Source organism: Cenococcum geophilum (genome assembly GCF_001692895.1).
Source record: "Cenococcum geophilum 1.58 unplaced genomic scaffold K441scaffold_8, whole genome shotgun sequence".
In the NCBI taxonomy this organism is placed as follows: Eukaryota; Fungi; Ascomycota; class Dothideomycetes; order Gloniales; family Gloniaceae; genus Cenococcum; species Cenococcum geophilum.
Genome location: NW_027137566.1, coordinates 1,924,991 through 1,945,329, shown reverse-complemented (window position 1 = coordinate 1,945,329; position 20,339 = coordinate 1,924,991). Strand labels below are relative to the sequence as shown.

Here is a 20,339-nt window from a genome sequence, read left to right as displayed (position 1 = left end):
CTAAAGGATAGTCAGATTACTACTTTATACGACCTATATTATAAGACCTAATATAGCTAGAGCTTTAAGTAAGCTATTAGAGTTCCTATAAAACCCCTTACCTCTTTACAACGCCGCAGCTTAATAAGTAATTGTATACCTATATTAGAATAGGACTCTAGTAATTAAATACTTAGGATAAAATATAGGAAGTTAAGCCTTTACGGGGGTAAGCAACGCGGCATTTAGAGACAATTTAATAAGCAAATATAGTATAAAAGGATATTTGTTTACCTTATTTAGAGGAGTAATTAATTGGCGCTCTATAAAGTAGACGCTAGTAATAAAGTTAAGCATAAAGGCAAAACTTATAGCTCTATCCCATATAGGAACTGAATTAATTTAGTAGAGTTGCTTCTTTAAGAAGATTAAATTATCCTTAGATAAAGAATAAACAATTAGCTATAATAATCTATAGATAATTAAACTGCTTATAAAGGACGGATAAGAGCTCTCTATAAAGCTTTAACACGTTAATATATACCACCACTAGCTACGCTAAGAGGTACGTAATAATTAAATTAGAATTAAATGGACACCTACCGCGGCTATAGTCGCAGACGGCTTAATAAAGGCCCTACCACGTTAGAAGCATAAAGGATTCGTTTAATAATTAAATCTCGTTAATATTAAGGATTTAATTTAATTTAATTTGGATAATATTTGGATAAGGTAACTCTATGGAGGATTTCTTTAACTTAACACTAAATTGGTATCGTGACTTTTTCTATTTTCTATTCAGCTGCTCAGTCTTGACTGAGCAGCTGGGGGGGTGTGTCGAATATTGAGGTCACTGTTAAGTACCACCTTATGACTCACACCCTGTTTCTTGCCATCGTATGTCTTACTATCTATTTTCTATTACCTATTCATTACCTATCACCGACTGAGTGGCAATGTCGACCTGGTGGCGATTGAGTAATAGTTCCAAATCGTCGTCAGTGTCGTCGTCAGTGTCGTCGTCAGTCTTTTGCCCCAACGTCATGTATATAGAGAGCTTCTGGAGCCAGCTTCAATCGACAGAGTTCTTATGAGTGACTTGTCCGTCCGACACCCGTCCTCTGGAAGGAGCGCGAGGACAGTGAAGATGGGAAGAAGTCGACCGTCAAGAAGCTTGTTCTTCGGATGCCATTCAGACGTGGGCGGCGGGAATGCCGACCCGGGCCTCGCAACCGTCAGCTTGCTGTGGATGATGTCGCAAGTGAGGAGTGTCTGCGACGCCAAGTTTGATGATAGGACTCTCTTGAGCTTTTGGGGTCCTAGGGTCACTGAAGTGCGAAAACTGGGGTTCCTTGGCCGATACAAGACCCAGCGGCTCGACTTGGGCGATATGGAATGCCATGTCTTCACCAAAGGTGACTGACATATCCATTTTAGTACCTTGGACATACGCCGTTGAACGATAGAGCTAACGTCCCTGCGCAGGCAAGGTTGAGGATATCATGTTGTCAAGTTTTTGCTTGTCTACAAGTAGAAGATCTCCAGCGATGGGTCGGGAGAAAGTCTACAGCGCCCGGACCACTACCGGTCTGTGGCTGTATGCCCCGTCTCGTGACAAATTTAGAGCCAACTACTTGAAAATATCGCCGCCTACCAATCGTGACATCGTCGATCACATAGGTTGTGCCCTAAGAAAAAAGCATTATTATTAAACAGCCACCATCTGTCCTTGCCTTCTGTTGGGTGTTTCCTGTGCCCGAGCGAATCCGTACATGCGAGTTGACGTGGCAAATGTTGGTTGGGGCCGCAATCAAAGTACCCCGCCAGATTCAGCCCCGAAGGCTGAATCCAGGCCCAATGTTCCGCTCTCATTGCATTCTCCTTTCTCCTCATCTATATAATAGTTCGATCTGTAAGTGTCGCTAACTATTATATTTCTGCCAGACGTATTCTAACAAGGGTAACGTCGGCTGCATTCTTCACACTCTATCAGTCATCGTCCTCTAAGCGAATATAGCAAACTTCGGACCCTACGTATCGAGACTGCCGATTTTGCTTTGCTATATTGTCATTTTGTTCTCTCGACATATCTCTTGGCAGAAGGCGATTGATCGTGGAAGCGCTGCCAGTCCCTATCGTCCGAGGGACCCTTTCCAACCTGAACCTCTACGCTGAACGATTCAAAGAAGTCGGAAAGAAACGGCGATACTGGGAAGGAATGCCCTATGTCTAACGAGACCAAGACAAGAAAGGCGGGCAACTTGTCTCATTCGACTAAGTTCACCCATAATGACTACACTGTGGGATGGATTTGCGCGCTGCCCAAGGAGCAGACCGCAGCCACAGCCATGCTAGACCAAATACATCCAGACCTCCCCAAGCCACTACACGACTACAACACATATACCCTGGGAACGGTTCGCAACCATAAAATTGTCATAGCCTGTCTGCCAAAAGGCAAGTACGGCAATAATCCAGCAGCGACTGTCGCGGCCCGGATGGTCAGCACTTTTCCATCCATTAAGGTCGGCCTCATGGTTGGCATCGGCGGTGGTATTCCACCCAAGGTCATACTCGGCGACGTTGTGATTAGTACACCGGTTGATCAGTATCCTGGAGTGGTCCAGTGGGATCTTGGTAAGGCGGAAGAAGGTGGCAACTTCAGAAGAACCGGTGCGCTAAACAATCCGCCAAGCGCACTGCTGACAGCATTAACGAAACTGGAGACTACCCACGAGATGAATAGATCTAAGATCCCTCAATATCTGGACGATCTGCAAAAGAACTGGCCAAGCCTAGTACCCAAATATATCTGGTCTGATTTCCTCAAGGACCCTTTGTCCGTACCGGACAATTCTTATCTTAGATGGAGCTACTGGCAAGTCATATTCTTGATGCTCTGGGAGAAGATCCTGGCACTACTCGGTTACCTTTTAGGCTGGTGGTCGTTTGCTCCTATGGACCATGAGGCCGAGCAAGTGACGAGCAACGCGGTGAGCAGGGCTGTTAGTGGGGAGCAGAGCAGGCCAAGAAACGTGCGCGTTCATTATGGCCTAATCGCATCCGGTAACCAAGTTATTAAGGACGCCAAGATTCGTGACACTCTCAACGAGAGTCTTGGCGGGAACTTGTTGTGTGTCGAAATGGAGGCAGCAGGACTGATGAACGACTTTCCGTGCATTATTATCCGAGGGATCAGCGATTATGCTGACTCACAAAAGAACAAGGATTGGCAGGAACACGCTGCAGCTGTGGCTGCAGCGAGCGCAAAGGAACTTTTGGAATATGTACAGCCAAGTGAGGTTGACAGAGAACGCCCAGTGAAGGACATACTAGGCCAGGGTTAGCCATTTTCAAGTCGAGCCGACAGCAAGCCTCTAATAATATATGCAGTTCTTGACAGTATAAAAGAAACAAAGGATAGTGTTGACACACTGAGTCTTATTAATCATCAACGTAAAGTCATTAAGTGGCTACATCCACCAGATCCATCAACAAATTACAATAAAGCTCTGGAGCAACGCTACAAAGGCTCAGGACTCTGGTTCTTAACAAGTAAAGCCTTCACCGAATGGAAGACGCGGCGAAATTCCTTTTTATGGCTTTACGGCATTCCTGGATGTGGCAAGACAATTCTTAGCTCCGCCATTGTTAAGGATCTTAATAGTATACCATCTTCTCCGCCTGTCCTCTACTTCTACTTCGACTTTACCGATATAGAAAAGCAAACACTTAACAGCATGTTACGCGGCCTTATTAGTCAGCTCTACTATAACCATGTAGAGACCTCAAAACAGCTAGACTCTCTCTTTTCCTCCTGCAAAGATGGACATCGACAACCAACTAGCGGAGAACTTTGCAACGTCTTATTACATATGATAGAGCAAGTTAAGGAAGTCTGGCTCGTTCTAGATGCACTTGACGAATGCTATACAAGGAGAGGACCCCCAACAGAAGGCTTACTATCCTGGATAAAAGAAGTCTTGGACTCGGAGCAAAGAAACGTCCACCTCCTTATAACAAGTCGACCAGAACAGGACATTAATTTTGGAATAAGGAAGTTTGCTCATAATAAAGATATAGTACCCATTCAGAGCAGCCTTATTACTGATGATATCCGTGCCTACGTTCGTGCGAGAGTTAGAGGAGGAAATGGTCTCGAGAGATGGCAATCGCAACTGGAAGTCCAGACTGAGATTGAGAACGAACTTATGAAGAAAGCAGATGGAATGTGAGACTGAGTAGTTTATTATTAATCTATTATCTGTAAGAGATGCTAATAGTCAATAGGTTTCGATGGGCTGCATGTCAGCTTGATACGCTAGAAAATTGTCTAGATTATCGCACTCTCCAAAATGCTCTCGCATCCCTTCCGAAGACGTTAGACGAAACTTATGCCAGGATCTTACGTAGCATTCCTGAGCAACACAAGCAGAATGCTACAAGGATTCTTCAATTCTTAACATACTCCAAGCGGCCATTAAAGATTAAGGAGGCCCTTGACGCAATAGTAGTAGATACAAAAGGAGATCAATACTTTAATCTAAAGCATAGAATGCCTAATCCCCGCGAGATCTCGTGTTACTGTTCAAGTTTGGTGGTCTTGGTATCCGCAAAGGACAGTTCGTACGATGAGGATGGGCCTATTGAGCTTCAGTTGGCGCATTTCTCGGTTAAGGAATACTTAACCTCAAACCGGCTTAATAAAGATATCGCGCAAAATTTTCAGGAGATTGCTGCTAAAGCATCAATTGCAACAGTTTGCCTTGCATATTTGTTGCACTTGGACATGGAGCTTCCAACTAAGGAGATTAGACAGAGATTTCCGTTAGCGCAGTACAGCGCAAGATACTGGATGGCTAATGCTGCAGCAGCTGAAAGTAAGGACGAAACACTGCAGGATTTCATTAGAGAGTTCTTCTGCTCTCACAGAAGTTCCTATAGAAATTGCTACAGCCTCTATCGCCCAGATTGGCCACGGGAAGATGCACCAGATAAGAGAGGGGATGAACCAGCTTCAGCGTTATATTACGCATCATTTGGAGGTCTGGTGAATGCGGTAAAGTACCTGCTGAGTCAAGGGGCCGACGTCAACGCGCAAGGTGGAGGATACGGCAACGCGCTCCAGGCGGCATCGCACGAGGGCCACGGCAAGATCGTCGAGCTGCTGCTGGGCGGGGGCGCCGACGTCAACGCGCAAGGTCGAGGAGTCTACGGCAACGCGCTCCAGGCGGCATCGGGCGAGGGCACGGCAAGATCGTCGAGCTGCTGCTGGGCGCGGGCGCCGACGTCAACGCGCAAGGTCGAGGAGTCTACGGCAGCGCGCTCCAGGCGGCATCGCACGAGGCCATGACAAGATCGTCGAGCTGCTGCTGGGCGGGGCGCCGACGTCAACGCGCAAGGTGGAAGAGACTACGGCAACGCGCTCCAGGGCGGCATCGGGCGAGGGCCACGACAAGATCGTCGAGCTGCTGCTGCGCGGGCGCCGACGTCAACGCGCAAGGAGGGAGACTACGGCAGCGCGCTCCAGGCGGCATCGGGCGGAGGCCATGACAAGATCGTCGAGCTGCTGCTGGGCGGGGGCGCCGACGTCAACGCGCAAGGTGGAGGAGTCTACGGCAACGCGCTCCAGGCGGCATCGCACAAGGGCTACGGCAAGATCGTCGAGCTGCTGCTGGGCGGGGGCGCCGACGTCAACGCGCAAGGTGGAAGAGACTACGGCAACGCGCTCCAGGCGCATCGCGCAGGGCCACGGCAAGATCGTCGAGCTGCTGCTGGGCGCGGGCGCCGACGTCAACGCGCAAGGTGGGGAGTCTACGGCAACGCGCTCCAGGCGGCATCGGGCGGAGGCCATGACAAGATCGTCGAGCTGCTGCGGGCGGGGGCCCGACGTCAACGCGCAAGGTGGAGGAGTCTACGGCAACGCGCTCCAGGCGGCATCGCGCGAGGGCCCACGGCAAGATCGTCGAGCTGCTGCTGGGCGGGGGCGCCGACGTCAACGCGCAAAGGTCGAGGAGTCTACGGCAACGCGCTCCAGGCGGCATCGCGCAAGGGCCACGGCAAGATCGTCGAGCTGCTGCTGGGCGCGGGCGCCGACGTCAACGCGCAAGGTCGAGGACGCTACGGCAGCGCGCTCCAGGCGGCATCGCGCGAGGGCCACGACAAGATCGTCGAGCTGCTGCTGAGCAAGGGCGCCCGTAAGAAGAGTACAGTAGTGAGGTTATGATAGCCTTACATATATAATATATTATTTTCTTCATATCTCTATTTCATAGAGGGTCAAGGGGGCCATGTGCTTATATAGTCGTCGTATTCGCCACTCGGGTTCTAGCCACCTGTGCATGACTCACCAGATAGCGGCAACACTTTCCCAATCACGTCGCGTGCGCGGCTGAATTACGCGCTGAAATGACAACTCACTGGAACGTCATGCCGGTGCTTGCAGGGAGGGTGCCGACCCGTTCTTACTACGGTTACAGGCAAAAGTTTTGTGGGTGGGCCGCACGTGAAGTCAGCAACATGGTATCAAAACACAGACCAATACGGGCATCGTGGCCAATAGATCTTTCAAGATCTTGTTAAAGTTACGCCTGTGCACGGAATGATATTAGACGCCACAAATCCCCACCCACAAAATATATGCCTGATACCGTAGTATAAGCCGCTTGAAGATAGCCGGTTTCGCTAGCGACTGTACTTCGAAGCTAACTGCTCGCACCGTCCAATCACTTATCTAATCATTTTCCGGAATCACTCGCCAAAGGACGGGGAAAACCTCCTGAGGAAAAGAGAGAAAGGTTACGGCGCTCTCGAACCCGGCCCATCAATTACAGCCTTAACGAATCGTTCATGGTTCAAATCCCTCCGAAACCATCTTTTAGCTCAAACTGATCGAACATTCTGCTCATAGTTCTCCACTGTATTCCCAGGAATCCCCTTCTCTTTTTCATCACATTCATCGTCTCCAATAGAATTCGCAATTGCTTCCCGAAGCATCAACCTTCCCTCTTTCCCCCCCAAGAAGAAATTTACCGTTGCAAACACAGTAATCATCCAGGTAAAGCCCCTACACCAAAGCCAAAATCATTTAGCAGGCCTTCCAATCATGCAATCCGGACGCGCATCAAGTTGCAAATAGGGAGCTACTTACAGCGCGATTGCCCCGGCGACGATGATATCGCAAACGAGCGCACAGTGAGCTTTTTCAATGTTCTCCCAAACGGGCGCGAAGTTTCTGCCCTCGCACCACGCCTGCACATAGGGGATCTGGCGCAGCTCGTAGTAGCCGAACGACAGCAGCACGCTAGACAGGCCTGTCGTTAGGGCCAGGCATCGATGATTAGGCCGGTGGCGGGTTGAGGTGACGGAGATGGCGGAGGTGATGTAGTTTTCGAGGAAGGCGTAGATGCACTGGGCACAGTTAGGATGTAGGGCTCGGCTTTGAAGAGGGAGTGATGGGGAAAAGAGAAGGGCACGCACGGCTGAGAGTAGGACAACGAACCCCCGTGGAGTAGGAATGGCGAGTCTATCGTGCCACCAGATAAAGTAGCAGGTGATGAAGCCCGTGATGGCGGTGGAGCCACATTGGATGAAGCGAAGAAAGAAGAGGAGCTGGACCCTGCGCTGGTGGGATTTTCGGATGGCTTCCATATCCATTTTATTTTAGTCGCTAAATGCTGTCTTGTTGTAGTCGTAGGATTTGATGAATAGTATCCCACACAGGAATGGTGGTCTATCGTCAAACACTTATACAGGCAGCAGAGATCCGGGAAAGAGTGCGACTAGGAGAAGAAAGGAAAGTGTGCCTTATTTTAAATGGATAACGGCCGTTGTTTTCAGCTCTTCGGCCGTTTTGTTCTTGTGTTTCACACTTCGCCGTCCTAAAGCATGATTGGAGGGGCGCAATAATTTATTGGAGGCGTTGATAAAGTGGTGGCTGTAAGCCGAAACCGGCCAATAGTAGCGCAGCAAAAGCTTGCTTACACGGAACTGTTGCCTGGTTGGCAAAGCCTGTGCGGCCCCTGCGTCGGCCGATGGCTTTTCGGGATCCAGTAATAAGCTGATTCGCATAACGTAGGTGACACGCGACTGGCACGCTTTTCCTCACCAAAATATACTATTCAATAAAATGTCAATATAAGTTAGCGGTTCAATACCACCTGTCCTTCACTCAGCAACCCGCCAACAATCGGCAATCTTGATTCCATCAGTGACTTCATCAGCTTCCCAGCCACGGGCTCCACCGCACAACCCAATTCAGAGGAGCCACTGCTCAGTGCACAAAACATCCACTATGGGCAGGATGCTCCAGATATGGTGAATCATGACGAGTCCAAGTTACAACCTCAGAACCCCAGTGGGGTCGGCATCAAGACACAGATGGTGGATACAACTTGTTCCGGTCGCCTGCCAGCTTAGACGAATTCCTCAAGTCATACTCGAAACCTTCGTCAAGAGCGATGGTATCCACACCTGAGAACAATGCTTATTCGGGCAAGCAGTTGAAAGAGTGCACCACACGTCCTCCTTCGGGAAATCCAGAATTCCCACCTGCATCTCATTCGAATAATGACAACCCACGAACGGATATCACATATGGACTCGTCATGTGCGGGGGTGATTTTAGTGTGGATGATATGCCAACACAAGTAGTCCCTTTTATCAAGATCATTACACGCTTGTCGTTGGCTATTGCGTGCGTCAGAGGATGGGGATGAGGTGGCGGTACAGCTGCTCCTGACTCAAGGAGACATCAAGCCAGACCCAGAGAGCCTGTTTAGCCCAACGCCCCTTACTGTGGCGGCGGAGAACGGGCATGGGGCGGTGGTGCGGTTGCTGCTTGGCCAGTACGACGTTAACCCAGACGCTAAAGACGACAGAGGTCAAACGCCATTGTGGTACGTAGCGCGGAAGGGGCATGAGAGCGTACGGCTTCTGCTTGAGCAAAATGGCGTCGACCCAAACGGCATGGACGACCAGGTGAAGGCCGCACTCCGCTAATGGTAGCGGCGTGGAACGGGCATGAAAAGGTAGTGCAGGTACTATTGGGAAAGAATAATGTTAATCCTAACATTCCAGATAAACGTGGTGAGGCGCCTCTATGGTGCGCGGCATGGCTAGGCCACGCCGCTGTCGTAAGGTTGCTCCTGAAGAGGGACGGCATCAATGCAGACCCAAAAATGAATGAGACGATACGCTGCTGTAGTGGTCGGCGTTTAACGGACAGAGCGCGATAGTGCAGCTGTTGTTGCAGCGCAATAACGACAATATCGATCCGAATCGAGGGACTGATGGCCTAACACCACTGATGATTGTGGCATAGGGCAGGCATGAGGCGGTGGTGCAACTGCTCCTCAGTCATGGAGACGTGCGTCAGACCAAATATTCATGCCCTTTGTGGCTAGACTGCTCCGACATTCGCGGCACATAGCGGGCATGAAGCAGTAGTGCGGCTTCTGCTAGATGACGTCTTTGCAGATGAAGCACTGTCCTTTGCGGTGTAGGAGGCCATGAGACGATACTTCAGGTTCTGAAACAAAACGGCGTCAACTCTCACAATCAGCGAGATTATATCGAGAACAGATGGTACACAAAGGAAACTGCCTGTTCCGCGAAATACCACGCCTTATAGGGATGGACGGGGAAACATTGGATCAAAGTACCGACGATATTATAGTAGTTGCGGGGAGAAAGTTCAAGACCGGAAGCCGGTCCTTCACCCACGAGCACCCCCAAGCCATCCCGAGCTTAGGGCCTGTATGCATCGGAGTGGTTCCGAGCAGCTCACAGCAGCGGCGTCCGACCCAGTTTGTTCTTCAAGTCGGTATCGACCTTGCCTGTCTCGAGCAGCAGCTTAACGACGGCCTCTCGCCTGCTCTCAGCAGCGTATAACAGTGGAGTCCAACCGTCTTCATCCTTCCTCCTGCCGGGCGTATAAGTTCGGCCACAAGGCCGGAGAAACAGGTCGTGATGGAGAATGGAGGGAGATGGTGGCGCACTCCGGTTTCATAGGAGTCAGCTGTGCGCACTTGGAAGGCGGCCCGACTGCCTCATGGATTATCGAAATTGATACGGGCTGTCGCGGTGAGCCCACGGGAAAGACAGTTAACGTGGAGGCTGGTGGCTTTCTGGAATGTTAGTCGGAGACATATTCAAGATTCTCTTGTATCCTTTATGGGGTCATGGGCAGGTGAGAGTATCATCTGCGTAGGTCAAGGCACAGGCAGGAGATTATCAACCAGGTCTGCTCACTAAGGATAAGGAGAATGAACTCCAAGAACCCGTCGATGAGAAAGGGCAGCCAATGACCCTATTTGACTTTGCCGAGACTTACACCGAAATCAACTCTCGTGTCTCGTTACCCACCACGCTGTTAGGCCAATTCCCCGACACCAAGCAATATTTTAAAAAGTTAGATCATGATCGTCACCAAATACTGAAAGCAGTTAGAACTCTCGGAATTCCACCCCAGCGATCAACTATGGATTCTTCGAAATCTAACAACGCGGGAATACGTTCGTGCTGATGCGATTGCTTTAACATCCGAACATATCCACGGACCTGAAATCGACCTTGTGGGCTTCGGTGAAGTAATCGGTTGCAAGGACGTACGATAGGAATATTCATGGGGGAATTTAGGTAGGGTATTATTTCGATATCATAATGTTAGGTAGACATAGAGGATACGAAGGAAGATGTATGGAGAGATATCAGTGAGAAAAGTGGCTAAAGAAATTGCAAGTATTTGGGAAAGTGAATACGGTAGCGGACGGTATGACTGGGAAACTGGGTCCTAGAACGGTCGTTGAGGTTAAGCAAGAACGGGCGGTATGTATATGATATGTGAAATCGCCCTCAGGTTGATCACAAAGATGGCCAGGGTAGGGCTAGTCACGACAGATTTAGGGAGCCAAACCCGGCTATCATCTATTCATTATCAAAATCCGAAATCCAAACCCCTCAATCTTTGCCTTTGACTGCCCAAACGACTCAAACTTCCAATGCAGGCCCCTTCCTCCCTTTTTCTTTAGCATATCTAGTTGGCAACAAAACTTGCAGTTGAAACTCTGTTATCATGCTTGGCCGCGCCACTCCTCCAACCACTGGGCACCAAGTCGTGACCTTTTTCTCATCTGCTATACGAACCTGCTGCCTGGCTTTAAGCCCGGATCTCGTGATATGTCCTGTATCCTGGTCCTGAAAGGTAAATATGCCCAAATCATTAAGGTCTACCCAGGGCCGGCGTTGTCTCTGATTTTGGGATCCTAGAGAATTTGTGGAGGCTTCAAACCTGACAATTGTAAGATTGCTGTTGAGTGAGAAGCGTTCTTGACAGAGTGCGCGGAAGGTCCGGGATACTTTTGCGCAAGCGTTTTGTGTTGAAGAATCAGCGATTTCGATGATTCTGGCGTATATCTCAGTTGGGAAACATCCGTTGCCGAAGACTGAGAGATGGCGATTAGCTGCTACATTGAAGAAATTCTGCAAGGAGATAAAGCCTAGGTGTTTGCGACAGATTTGTTCAACTGGACTGACAGCATCAGCCTGACAATTGACACCACCCACCCCGCTTTCGTTGTAGATAGACACCACTCCAGTGCGTTTAATAGCCTTGACGCCGTCTTTCATATGTACCTCCAGCATAATAGCATTGAAAATCGAAAAGATCACGATCTGAAAATTTGTCTTGCCTTCTTCAAGCCCATGCTCTACTGCTTTCGCCATAGCAGCTTCCGTGTCTTTTTCAAAAATGGTGTTCGGCACAAGACTGATTAAGACGTTCTCGAACCAATATATGTTGCCTAGTGGAGCGGAACCAGGCTCCTGGTCCGGGCGATGACACCCCGAACCAAAAAGAGGCATTAATTTTGGCTCACCACCTTCATTTTGATCTATGAGATAGCCACTGGACTCATCTTTGCTATAATAGCCATAGAATCGATTAGGGTCGTCAAAATAGTACTGGCCTGCAGCAAAGGATAGAATGGCAAAGGCTACCTCGCGGAAAGCGAATTTCTCGTGCCCCCATCCAGGGGCGTATTTCCAGAAATTCGAAGCATACGAGAGAGTGGACTCTTCAAACAACATTATTCCAATGATTTGCTGTGGAGAAGCTCGGGAGGAAACACGGATGTCGGAAATGGCTTCTACCGTCAAGTGGCTATACTGCTGATATATCGTACGATATTTGTCGCACTCGCCAGCGGTATCGTCACCAAAGTACTCAGGTGGGTTAACACCAGCTGAGCCTTCAGGACAAATCTCAAAGGAAAACTCTTTCCCACCTCCGTCATTCTCGAAGGCTTGGATCCAGCGATCGCGAGGGATATCCCAGAGGTCGAAGAAAATACAGTTGTCGACGGAGAAGAACTCATTGTCGAGATCAATGATGTAGGTCCACTCAATCATAATATCGATTCCTACATCACAAAAAGCGGTAGGGAGTTCCTGAAGTCCGCTGTCTATTTTTTTCCAGGTAGGCCACACTTCGCTATCGTATTTCTCGAGCGCAGTCTTTATATTCGCAAGGTCTCCCAAGCTGTCTTCAGGGACAGTAAGGACTTTGCTCTCGAGCTCTGCCGTTAGCTTGGCGTAGAAGGCGCGTTCGCTCTCGAGCCATTCTACGGCAGATAGTTAGCTAGACTGTTCACTTAGAAGAAGGGGTGAGTGTTCAGACTACCTTTGTATTGCTCCGGGTCAGTTGGTATGTTGCTCACAAGTTCTTTGCCGAGCCCTGTCGGGTAACTATCGTACTGGTTGTAATATACGAAGTATCGGCCGCGGAAGAGTATGATCCTTAGCCCTCTGGTGCCCATAATGTAGCCGTAATGAGGTTGAATGGACGAGGGGGTTGAATGGATGATGGATGAAGAGTTGAAATCCGTGACGGCTTGTTGGCACGAACTCAGTGGCGCACAGAGCTACCAGTATTATATGATTTATAGTAAACCGTTCATGTGCTAAACCAAGAAATACTGTATGAGTCAGTCGCTTGCAAAGGAAGCGTAATACAAACCTAAAAAGCCGCAATAGGCCATGCAAACCACATCCTCCGGATTACTACAACTAACATGCTGCTGCCTCGTCCTGTATCTGCCCATATCGTCATTCACCCGCTTTTCTACCACCCCGGCTTACGAGATCTGTGCACCTCGGGTACAGTCGCTTGCAAAATCGGCTTCCCCTTGCGCACTGAGGAATTCTCGGAGTGCGGGTCGGCCCCCTGCTAGCGCCGCCTAGTTTCCACGTGACCTTTGCAAGAGCAGCCTGTAGTACCACGCGAACCTGCTTTTTTTCAGCCAGGCAGGTATCACGAATGACATAAGCTAGCTGGTAGGTAGAGACACAGAATTGTACGAGTGATCTGTCTTATTTAAGGTGGCTCTAAGAGCCCTAATATACATAAGAGAATTGACCTCCTACAGGGGTCCCTAGAGAGTGATGATACAGGTTGAAAACTAGACTGACACCGTCTGATACGGACGTCGACAGCACCCGTCGCACCTCCGTAGTAAGGCTACCTCAGTGGCCAACACTTTTGACACTTGATTTTCATTGATATAAAGACGTATGCTACCGTAATTAAGAGGGTTAGCAAACATAATACCGTCCAATCATGCGCTTATCATAATAATACAACGGCATATACAAAATCTGTTTTCCAAGAGCGAGATCTATCCGGGAAGCGTATGATCCACTCTTAGCTACTCATGAACCTTGATTATAACCTTTCCTCTAGGATGTCCGCTCTCTGACTTTGCAAACGCTTCCTTGAATTCCTCCAAGTTCCACACGCTATCCACCACGGTCCTAGCCTCGCCATTCTCCAGCAGTCTAGCAATTTCTTTTAGCTGCCAGCCTTCAGGCTTCATGATGAAGAAGTGGTTAGCAACATCTTTCGGCGCATTTTCCTTCGGCTTGCGGTTCTCGGGGGGCTCCCTGATACTGATCAAGACACCGCCATCTTTAACCGCCGTCCATGCATCAGCGAGGGTCTGATTGCCAAGCATGTCAATTATGAGGTCTACTTTTGGGTTGCCCGCGGCAGCCCATGCACCGAGCGACTGCTGCTTGTAGTTGATAACTTCGGTGACGCCGAGGCTCTTGACAAAGTCAATGTTATTGGGGCCGGCCATCCCAATGATATCTTTCACGCCTGCTATTTTGGCGAGCTGGGCGACCCACACACCAACAGCTCCCGATGAGGTAGTGATCAAGACCCGCTTCTTTGAGTTCTCTAGCTTGCCGGCCTCGTCATTCCAGCCAGGATTGAGGCCACCATGTTCGAACAGAGCCTGATAGGCCGTAAAGGCGCTCAGCGGGACGGATGCTGCTTCTTCCCATGACAGATTCTTCGGCTTCAATGCGAGCTCGCTCGTCAGCGCAATCGTGTACTCCCGGGCGTTGCCTGTTCGACCAGCGTCGATGCGTGTGTAGATTTCCGCACCAGGCTGGAACGGCGAGCTGGCGGGCGCGGTAACCACAACGCCGCTGAGATCATAACATGGGACGCCAACCTTGCCGGGCAGTACTATTTGTGGGAAGTCCCTGACCCACAACAGCTCGCCACTGCAGGGAGCGGTTGCGTAGACTTTGATTAGATGCTCATCGGTGCCTTCCTTAGCTTGCTGGATGGGAAGCTCGGTCAATATCAGGTCCGTTTTTTGGAAGTCTGGTTGCAGGATGGATCGAATCTGAACCGGTAGTGATGTGGAAGACATTGGAGATGTGAGAGTAGCTCTTTGATATATCTGGGAGTATTACTGATGGTAGAGGATGGTGAATGAATATAAATTTTTGTCTTGCTAACTGAGTATTTGAATTTACGATTGAAGCTTGTGCTGTTGATACTGGGAAGCAATAGAAACTTGACGGAGGTTCATCGCGGTTATATACGCACAAGTCTCCTTCAATTCGCGCACAATCACCAGTGCATTCCGCGGAAATCGATACAATTCCAATGTTCCTATACCATTTCCATGAGCAGCGGCTATGCGCCTTGATTACTTCCATGATGTTATTTGTTACGCAGTTCAACGCCGAGCGAGGAAAGTTGAGTACCCGATGTCCTGTTAGGCTCTCGGTTATTTGATACACAACGAGCTTAGTCTCTCGCATCTCGGAAACAGAGAAAGGTAAAACTCACCTGCTTAGGTTAGTCCCAGAGTCGCCCGCTGCAGGATCTCCCCCCCGCAGCGCGGTACACACACGCAATTTCGCTTTCTTGCACACTAGAGAACTTCAAGTTTAACTCTTACAATTAAGCTTAAAAATTTACAAGTGCACATACCTTGCTTAGGCGTGCACAGCCTTTTTCGTAAGTGCACAGTATCTACGCTGGATGGTGCACTTGGCTAAATATTAGCGAAGTTGCGTGTGTACCGCGCTGCGCAACAGGAGATGCCGGAGCGTACAGGCTGTATGCAGTGCCAAGGAATATGCTCGTAAACACTTCCTTGGCATGGTGTGTAAGCAGTTTTTTCCAAGAGTGCCAATTGGCAGTCACGGCAGATGACTCCAACTTCAAGTCAGCACGAATGTGTATGAATCGACTTCAATCTCTTTGTGCTTTCGTTAGTCGTAGGTGATTTGTTTATGTGATACCGGTCGTCACGAACACGATCATGCAGCAGTCACCCCTCCAACCTTCCACAAGAACCGCGAACCGAGCTTCACTAGCTTGCGTGCAGTGCCGCAGCCGCCATCTCAGATGTAATGCAGCAATTCCAACTTGCTCTCGATGCTCTAATGATGGCAGCCAATGTGTCTATCTGAAGTCACGCAGAGGCGGTAGGGTCCGCGCCGTGGCGCCGCAAAACGAGACCCGGACGACGTCTCCTCCATCCCTGTCCAACCAACCTGTGACTATACCACCCTTACGTAGTACCCAATCTGGGGGTTTGGAGAATACTCCTATTCTCATATCAGATCAATCCGAATCTTCGAACTCCAGCGGCTCCAGCCTCGCGGATGATGATCATGTCGTCGGATTTCAAATAAACGGCGCCAGGGAGTCTCTCTTGGATCTTTACTATACCTTCTTTCATATCTCTCAGCCATGCGCCCTTCCGATCCATATTTTCAAGCAAAAGCTCAACGAAAAAATTCCTGGAATGAAAGTATTGGTTTTGGTCATGCAATTTATTGGCTCACTCTATGCACCAACCATCTCATCAGCTCCATTAGAGGAGCAAGTGAAGATTGCTTTAGGGGAACCACAACCATACGCAAGTGGATATGAAGTCCAAGCGCTAATTCTGTATTCAATTGCGGTGTATTGGTGTGGCAATATCCAAAGAGCGCGCAAGCTGCTTGACATGGCTACCAGCCAAGCGCTTACTATCGGCATGAACCTCAGGCAGTTTGCAATTGGGAATTCTGAAGGAGATCTAGTTCTGGCCGAGAGCTGGCGAAGGACATGGTGGCAGTTATATCTCACCGATGCACATATCGCATCTAGTAATCATGCAACAACTTTTGGCACAAGCCAGAGGGAAGTGCCTGCCACTGTTGAGCTTCCATGTGAAGAAGCTGAGTACAATTCAGGGGTACGTCCTGCAAGGCCCAGTCAAGTGGCTTACGGTTGCTTAAACGTGTCTTCAGAATATCCCTCATCCTAAGACTTTGGATGATTACGATAATCGGGAATTCGCGATAGACCATACGGATTTCTCATCATTCGCCTACCTTGTTGGTCTAGTACGAAGTCTTGACCATATAATTATTGGTATTCCCCGGGACTGCGAAGAAAGTGTCAAGATGATGTGCGCGAACGCAGATGCTAGCATTGCGGCTTGGCTATCGCTGCTTTCGAAGTCCAAGCATAAGCTGTTTAGAGATGACGGAACGCTGGACGAACTTCTATTTAAAGCAAATATATTGGTCCAAGTGTAAGTCAGCTCTAATAGTCCCAAGTCAGGCAGAAGGTTCGTATCAGGCTACCGCTGTAAGTTGATCACATAGCCTACCGGTCTGCCCATTAGCTCCCATATCAAGGCTTCATATGCATGCATTCTAAGCTCTCAAGCTAACATCCAATAGTTATACGGTGGATCTCCATAGATATCTCTCAACCCTTAAATACAGCGCGATCGAAAGCGTGTNTTCATGTTCCCCGCCACCGCCACCAGAACGCTTAGCGCCAGTTTATTACTGCGACGCACATATTCACACAGCTAAAATCCTGTGCGCCATTGAGAGAATGACTGATATGCTCACTCTTCCCTGCCGCATGGCAGTCCATACCCCTTTCTCTATTTGCATTATCGCCAATATTACCATTGCACATCTCTCGGCCTGCAAACACATTCTCAAAGGTGAGCAACTCAGAGTCGCAAGAGAGCGCATAAGAGTTGCCATGGGCTCCCTTGAGATCTTTTCGGAGGTGTGGCCGCGGGGAGAGAAGGTGGTGAGGGAGGTCAAGACCATTGCAAAGGAGTTATTGAACTTAGGGCCTGGAGCTGAATCCGAAAAGCCGCCTGAGGGCGGAAGCTTGCTAGATGAAAACGTCCCACAGATCCTTAATGATAGCCCAATTATCCATGTGGAACTCTTCACTGGGACCAACCCGGCTGATTACTTTGATTTCCCAGGTTCTGGCTTGGAACTAGGATTAGAGTTTGCAAGAAGTGATCTGACTTCGAGTACTGGCTTTCCATTCGACGCTACTATTCATTACTAAGGACATAACCCTTCGGATCAGTGTAGGCTATTCGGGGACTCGTCTCACGGGAAACGGCGTATGAAAGTAAGCCTGGAGCAATGGCATTGCTCCTTTGGTACCCGGTATGTCTTTCTAGTCCTTTGGAGGTTTCGTTTTGCGTCTCCACTCTATGATTTTTAAATATAAAGAGGTGATGCTGCCCATCGAGGTCTTGAGTATCTTGACCATACAACACATTAACGTGGCCACGAACACAAAATCCACCCTATCTAGAGAGACTACTCAATAAACACAGCAAAGATGGTTCACACGATCGAGGACCCGGTCTTTGACAGAAGGTATGCAACCTAGTATAGATTACCCCAACGGAACGGCCGTGTACTCCTGCTCCAACGCTTCATAGCTAAAGATTACGACAGCAAACCGCGCCCGGCCATAAAGATGCTATACAACTACTCTCTCCGCAACGTTCCAGGCTTCTCCGTCATCGGCTTGAGCGTCTCCTTTCCCCCAGGTGGCTCCTCGCCTCCTCACCGCCACGGTGGAGCGTCCGTCGCGGGCGTTGTCATCTCGGGAACCGCGTACAATAAGATGAACAACGACCCGACACTCGTTCTGGAAAAAGGGGAGACGTGGTATGAGGCACCAGGCTGCCACCACAAGATCAGCATGAACGCGAGCGATACTGAGGATCTGATGCTTTTGGCAACTTTCGTGGTAGAGACGAAGTTTGTTGAGGAGGGCGGATTCGGCGCTCTAGTTCAGGTTGACGAGGAGTATAAGGATCTTGAGTTTCCGACGTCTTGAAGGCAGCGCAATAAGATTGTTTGGACAGTGGATTAGTCTTTAAGGTTTTAGGTGGAGAATTCTAACAAAACAAATAATGCTAGTTTCATATCATTCATTACAAAGTTTGCATCTTTGGTGTGACGACTATTGCCTCCAGTGTCACCGCAGTCAGTATCCCTTCCCCTGGTAGCGTCCTACCATCTGGTGATCCGTGCGTTGGCAAAATGATAATTGGGCATTTCAACTTGGTTCTATTGGCTTTACTCTTATCGATAACCGGCGAATTTTACCAGGCGAGATACTCGAGCATGATCTGTGCATACCCGGATCGCCGAGCGAGGGCATTCGGCAGCTTCCGCTACTGTAAATTATTTCGGAGTTCGGGAACAACCTGGAGAATTCTATTCCTCGCTTCGCCGATGATGCAGCTTACACAGCACCCTTGTTTGCGGAGGCGCTAACGCCAGTTAATAGTGGCATGATTTATGGTCAATGATTCTAGTGGAACGTCGACCGGCAGCACGTTGGTGTTAGTTTAAGAGCAGTTAGTGAGCAACCGCCTAGATGAGTGAAATTCCTCAAAGAAACCTTATTCTCCTCATCTACATCACTTTGATATCCCGCAAGAACAATACGTCTCACCATGAGTCATATCAGCTTGGAGATGCTTCCATAGAGCTCAGTTTTACGACCTTGCTGCAACTCTCTTCACCAAAAGATGTTTGTTGTACTATCCGTACGTCCCTCTACTGTTGTCAAATCCTTAGAAATCACAAACCCCTTATCTTCGCCACCGTTGTCCAAAGAGTGTTTGCATCACTGGTCTTGCCTGATGCCGTTCTGGCCTACAATGCCTCCCTAGTGTCCAGCGTTACCTTGCAGTTAGCCAACTAGGATAGTACAACAGCATGAAATTCCTATGATTTTTAAGATCTAGGGAGAGCTTTCACGGACATTAGACGCTAACGCACTTTGGCTTTTTTCAGAAGGCAACAGGACGAAGTAGGTGGACGCAGATCTTCGCGACTTGACTGTCTCAACTCCGCTTTGTCGGATTTGGTCAGTCGTGGACTTTTTATCGACGATTATGCCCAGAAATCTCTGGCAAAAATGTGAAGCTTTATTCATCAGCGAAATAAGATGCCACATGACCGCGGGAACCTAGGGCTTGGGCATACTAATTCTTTCGGATAATGAACATAACCGTTTACATCGCGCATTCCGCGACTCGAGGCTTACCGTAGACTCTTTAGCGGCCGTGCCCAGGGAGCTCGGGAGCAAGTGATGCTAGGTTAAATTGCCGAATAACATGGTCAGGCTTTCTCCATGGGAGCTAAAGGAGCTTAACTGTATCTGGTCACAAGATTCGAAGATATCGTCGATGAACTAGAAGGTTGTATTTAAACTTCCGCATCCCATTCCAAAGCTACAGACTAAGAAAGTTAGGGCATGTGTTTTGGGACAAAGACTGGTGGATAATACAGGATTACTTGATCTCGCTAGCCAAGACGTCAATCTTCACTCGAAACTCAGGTACAGAGACGAGAATCCTTCGGCGGAAGAAAGGCTCGATGCTTGAAAATTAGGGGCAGGCTTTCTCAAGGCTGGGCCCCGGTTCAAGTGGGGCCAAGAATTTGCGGATCAGGCTAAGCAGTATTGAGTATTGAGCTAGCCTTAGGACCCCAACAGATATCCAGCATCCTGGCGCATCCCGTGGTTAGCGTGTTTTGTCAACTTTCCCCTACAAAAAGGCCGTGCGGGAGCGGCTGCGCTAACCACCGGAATTGAAAAGATGCTGTACTATAACATAGTGATCTTGGCATATGCAACCTTTTTTTGTGCGGGCTTTCAGATACGTATTATGCAATCTTGCAATTTTCACAATTAAAGAAATCCTTTTGATTTAATA

At 49.0% G+C, this 20,339-nt stretch overlaps 7 protein-coding genes across 7 annotated transcripts; 4 read left to right on the top strand and 3 right to left on the bottom strand.

Moving 5' to 3' along the window:
- Window positions 1-1,715: 1,715 nt before the first annotated feature.
- K441DRAFT_629996 (purine and uridine phosphorylase) lies at window positions 1,716-6,124 on the top strand (the record flags this gene model as incomplete). The annotated part of the gene is made up of 5 exons (XM_067646253.1): window positions 1,716-3,321; window positions 3,373-4,210; window positions 4,270-5,180; window positions 5,583-5,684; window positions 5,988-6,124. Coding segments are annotated over exons 1-5 (3,105 nt in total), but the record flags the coding sequence as incomplete, so codon positions are not given.
- Window positions 6,125-6,968: 844 nt separating this feature from the next.
- K441DRAFT_654982 (uncharacterized protein) lies at window positions 6,969-7,935 on the bottom strand. Its single transcript, XM_067647770.1, has one exon. The coding sequence runs from the start codon at window positions 7,633-7,635 to the stop codon at window positions 7,126-7,128; it is 510 nt and encodes a 169-aa protein (XP_067507559.1). The 5' UTR covers window positions 7,636-7,935; the 3' UTR covers window positions 6,969-7,125.
- Window positions 7,936-8,703: 768 nt separating this feature from the next.
- Window positions 8,704-9,101, top strand: K441DRAFT_629994 (ankyrin; the record flags this gene model as incomplete). The annotated part of the gene is made up of 2 exons (XM_067646252.1): window positions 8,704-8,904; window positions 9,009-9,101. Coding segments are annotated over 2 exons (294 nt in total), but the record flags the coding sequence as incomplete, so codon positions are not given.
- Window positions 9,102-10,798: 1,697 nt separating this feature from the next.
- Window positions 10,799-13,101, bottom strand: K441DRAFT_604849 (uncharacterized protein). Its single transcript, XM_067645356.1, has 2 exons — window positions 12,659-13,101; window positions 10,799-12,599 (listed from the first exon to the last, which is right to left on the bottom strand). The coding sequence occupies exons 1-2, from the start codon at window positions 12,792-12,794 to the stop codon at window positions 10,969-10,971; spliced, it is 1,767 nt and encodes a 588-aa protein (XP_067507557.1). The 5' UTR covers window positions 12,795-13,101; the 3' UTR covers window positions 10,799-10,968.
- A 381-nt stretch (window positions 13,102-13,482) lies between these two features.
- K441DRAFT_654980 (alcohol dehydrogenase) lies at window positions 13,483-14,987 on the bottom strand. The gene has a single exon (XM_067647769.1). The coding sequence runs from the start codon at window positions 14,697-14,699 to the stop codon at window positions 13,683-13,685; it is 1,017 nt and encodes a 338-aa protein (XP_067507556.1). The 5' UTR covers window positions 14,700-14,987; the 3' UTR covers window positions 13,483-13,682.
- Window positions 14,988-15,509: 522 nt separating this feature from the next.
- K441DRAFT_654979 (uncharacterized protein) lies at window positions 15,510-18,152 on the top strand. The gene is made up of 4 exons (XM_067647768.1): window positions 15,510-16,526; window positions 16,582-16,868; window positions 17,020-17,979; window positions 18,061-18,152. Exons 1-3 carry the CDS (start codon window positions 15,603-15,605, stop codon window positions 17,657-17,659), a joined length of 1,851 nt encoding a protein of 616 aa, XP_067507555.1. The 5' UTR covers window positions 15,510-15,602; the 3' UTR covers window positions 17,660-17,979; window positions 18,061-18,152.
- Window positions 17,940-18,531, top strand: K441DRAFT_654978 (uncharacterized protein). Its single transcript, XM_067647767.1, has one exon. It carries the CDS (start codon window positions 18,083-18,085, stop codon window positions 18,446-18,448), a length of 366 nt encoding a protein of 121 aa, XP_067507554.1. The 5' UTR covers window positions 17,940-18,082; the 3' UTR covers window positions 18,449-18,531.
- Window positions 18,532-20,339: the final 1,808 nt, after the last annotated feature.

Excerpts from the sequence above, each read along its gene's own strand:
- K441DRAFT_654982 (XM_067647770.1), bottom strand. The coding sequence starts at position 7,635 with ATGGATATGGAAGCCATCCGAAAATCCCACCAGCGCAGGGTCCAGCTC.
- K441DRAFT_654980 (XM_067647769.1), bottom strand. The coding sequence starts at position 14,699 with ATGTCTTCCACATCACTACCGGTTCAGATTCGATCCATCCTGCAACCA.
- K441DRAFT_604849 (XM_067645356.1), bottom strand. The coding sequence starts at position 12,794 with ATGGGCACCAGAGGGCTAAGGATCATACTCTTCCGCGGCCGATACTTC. Across the intron at positions 12,600-12,658 it reads TGACCCGGAGCAATACAAAG|AATGGCTCGAGAGCGAACGC; the intron begins GTAGTCTGAACA and ends TATCTGCCGTAG.
- K441DRAFT_654978 (XM_067647767.1), top strand. The coding sequence starts at position 18,083 with ATGCTATACAACTACTCTCTCCGCAACGTTCCAGGCTTCTCCGTCATC.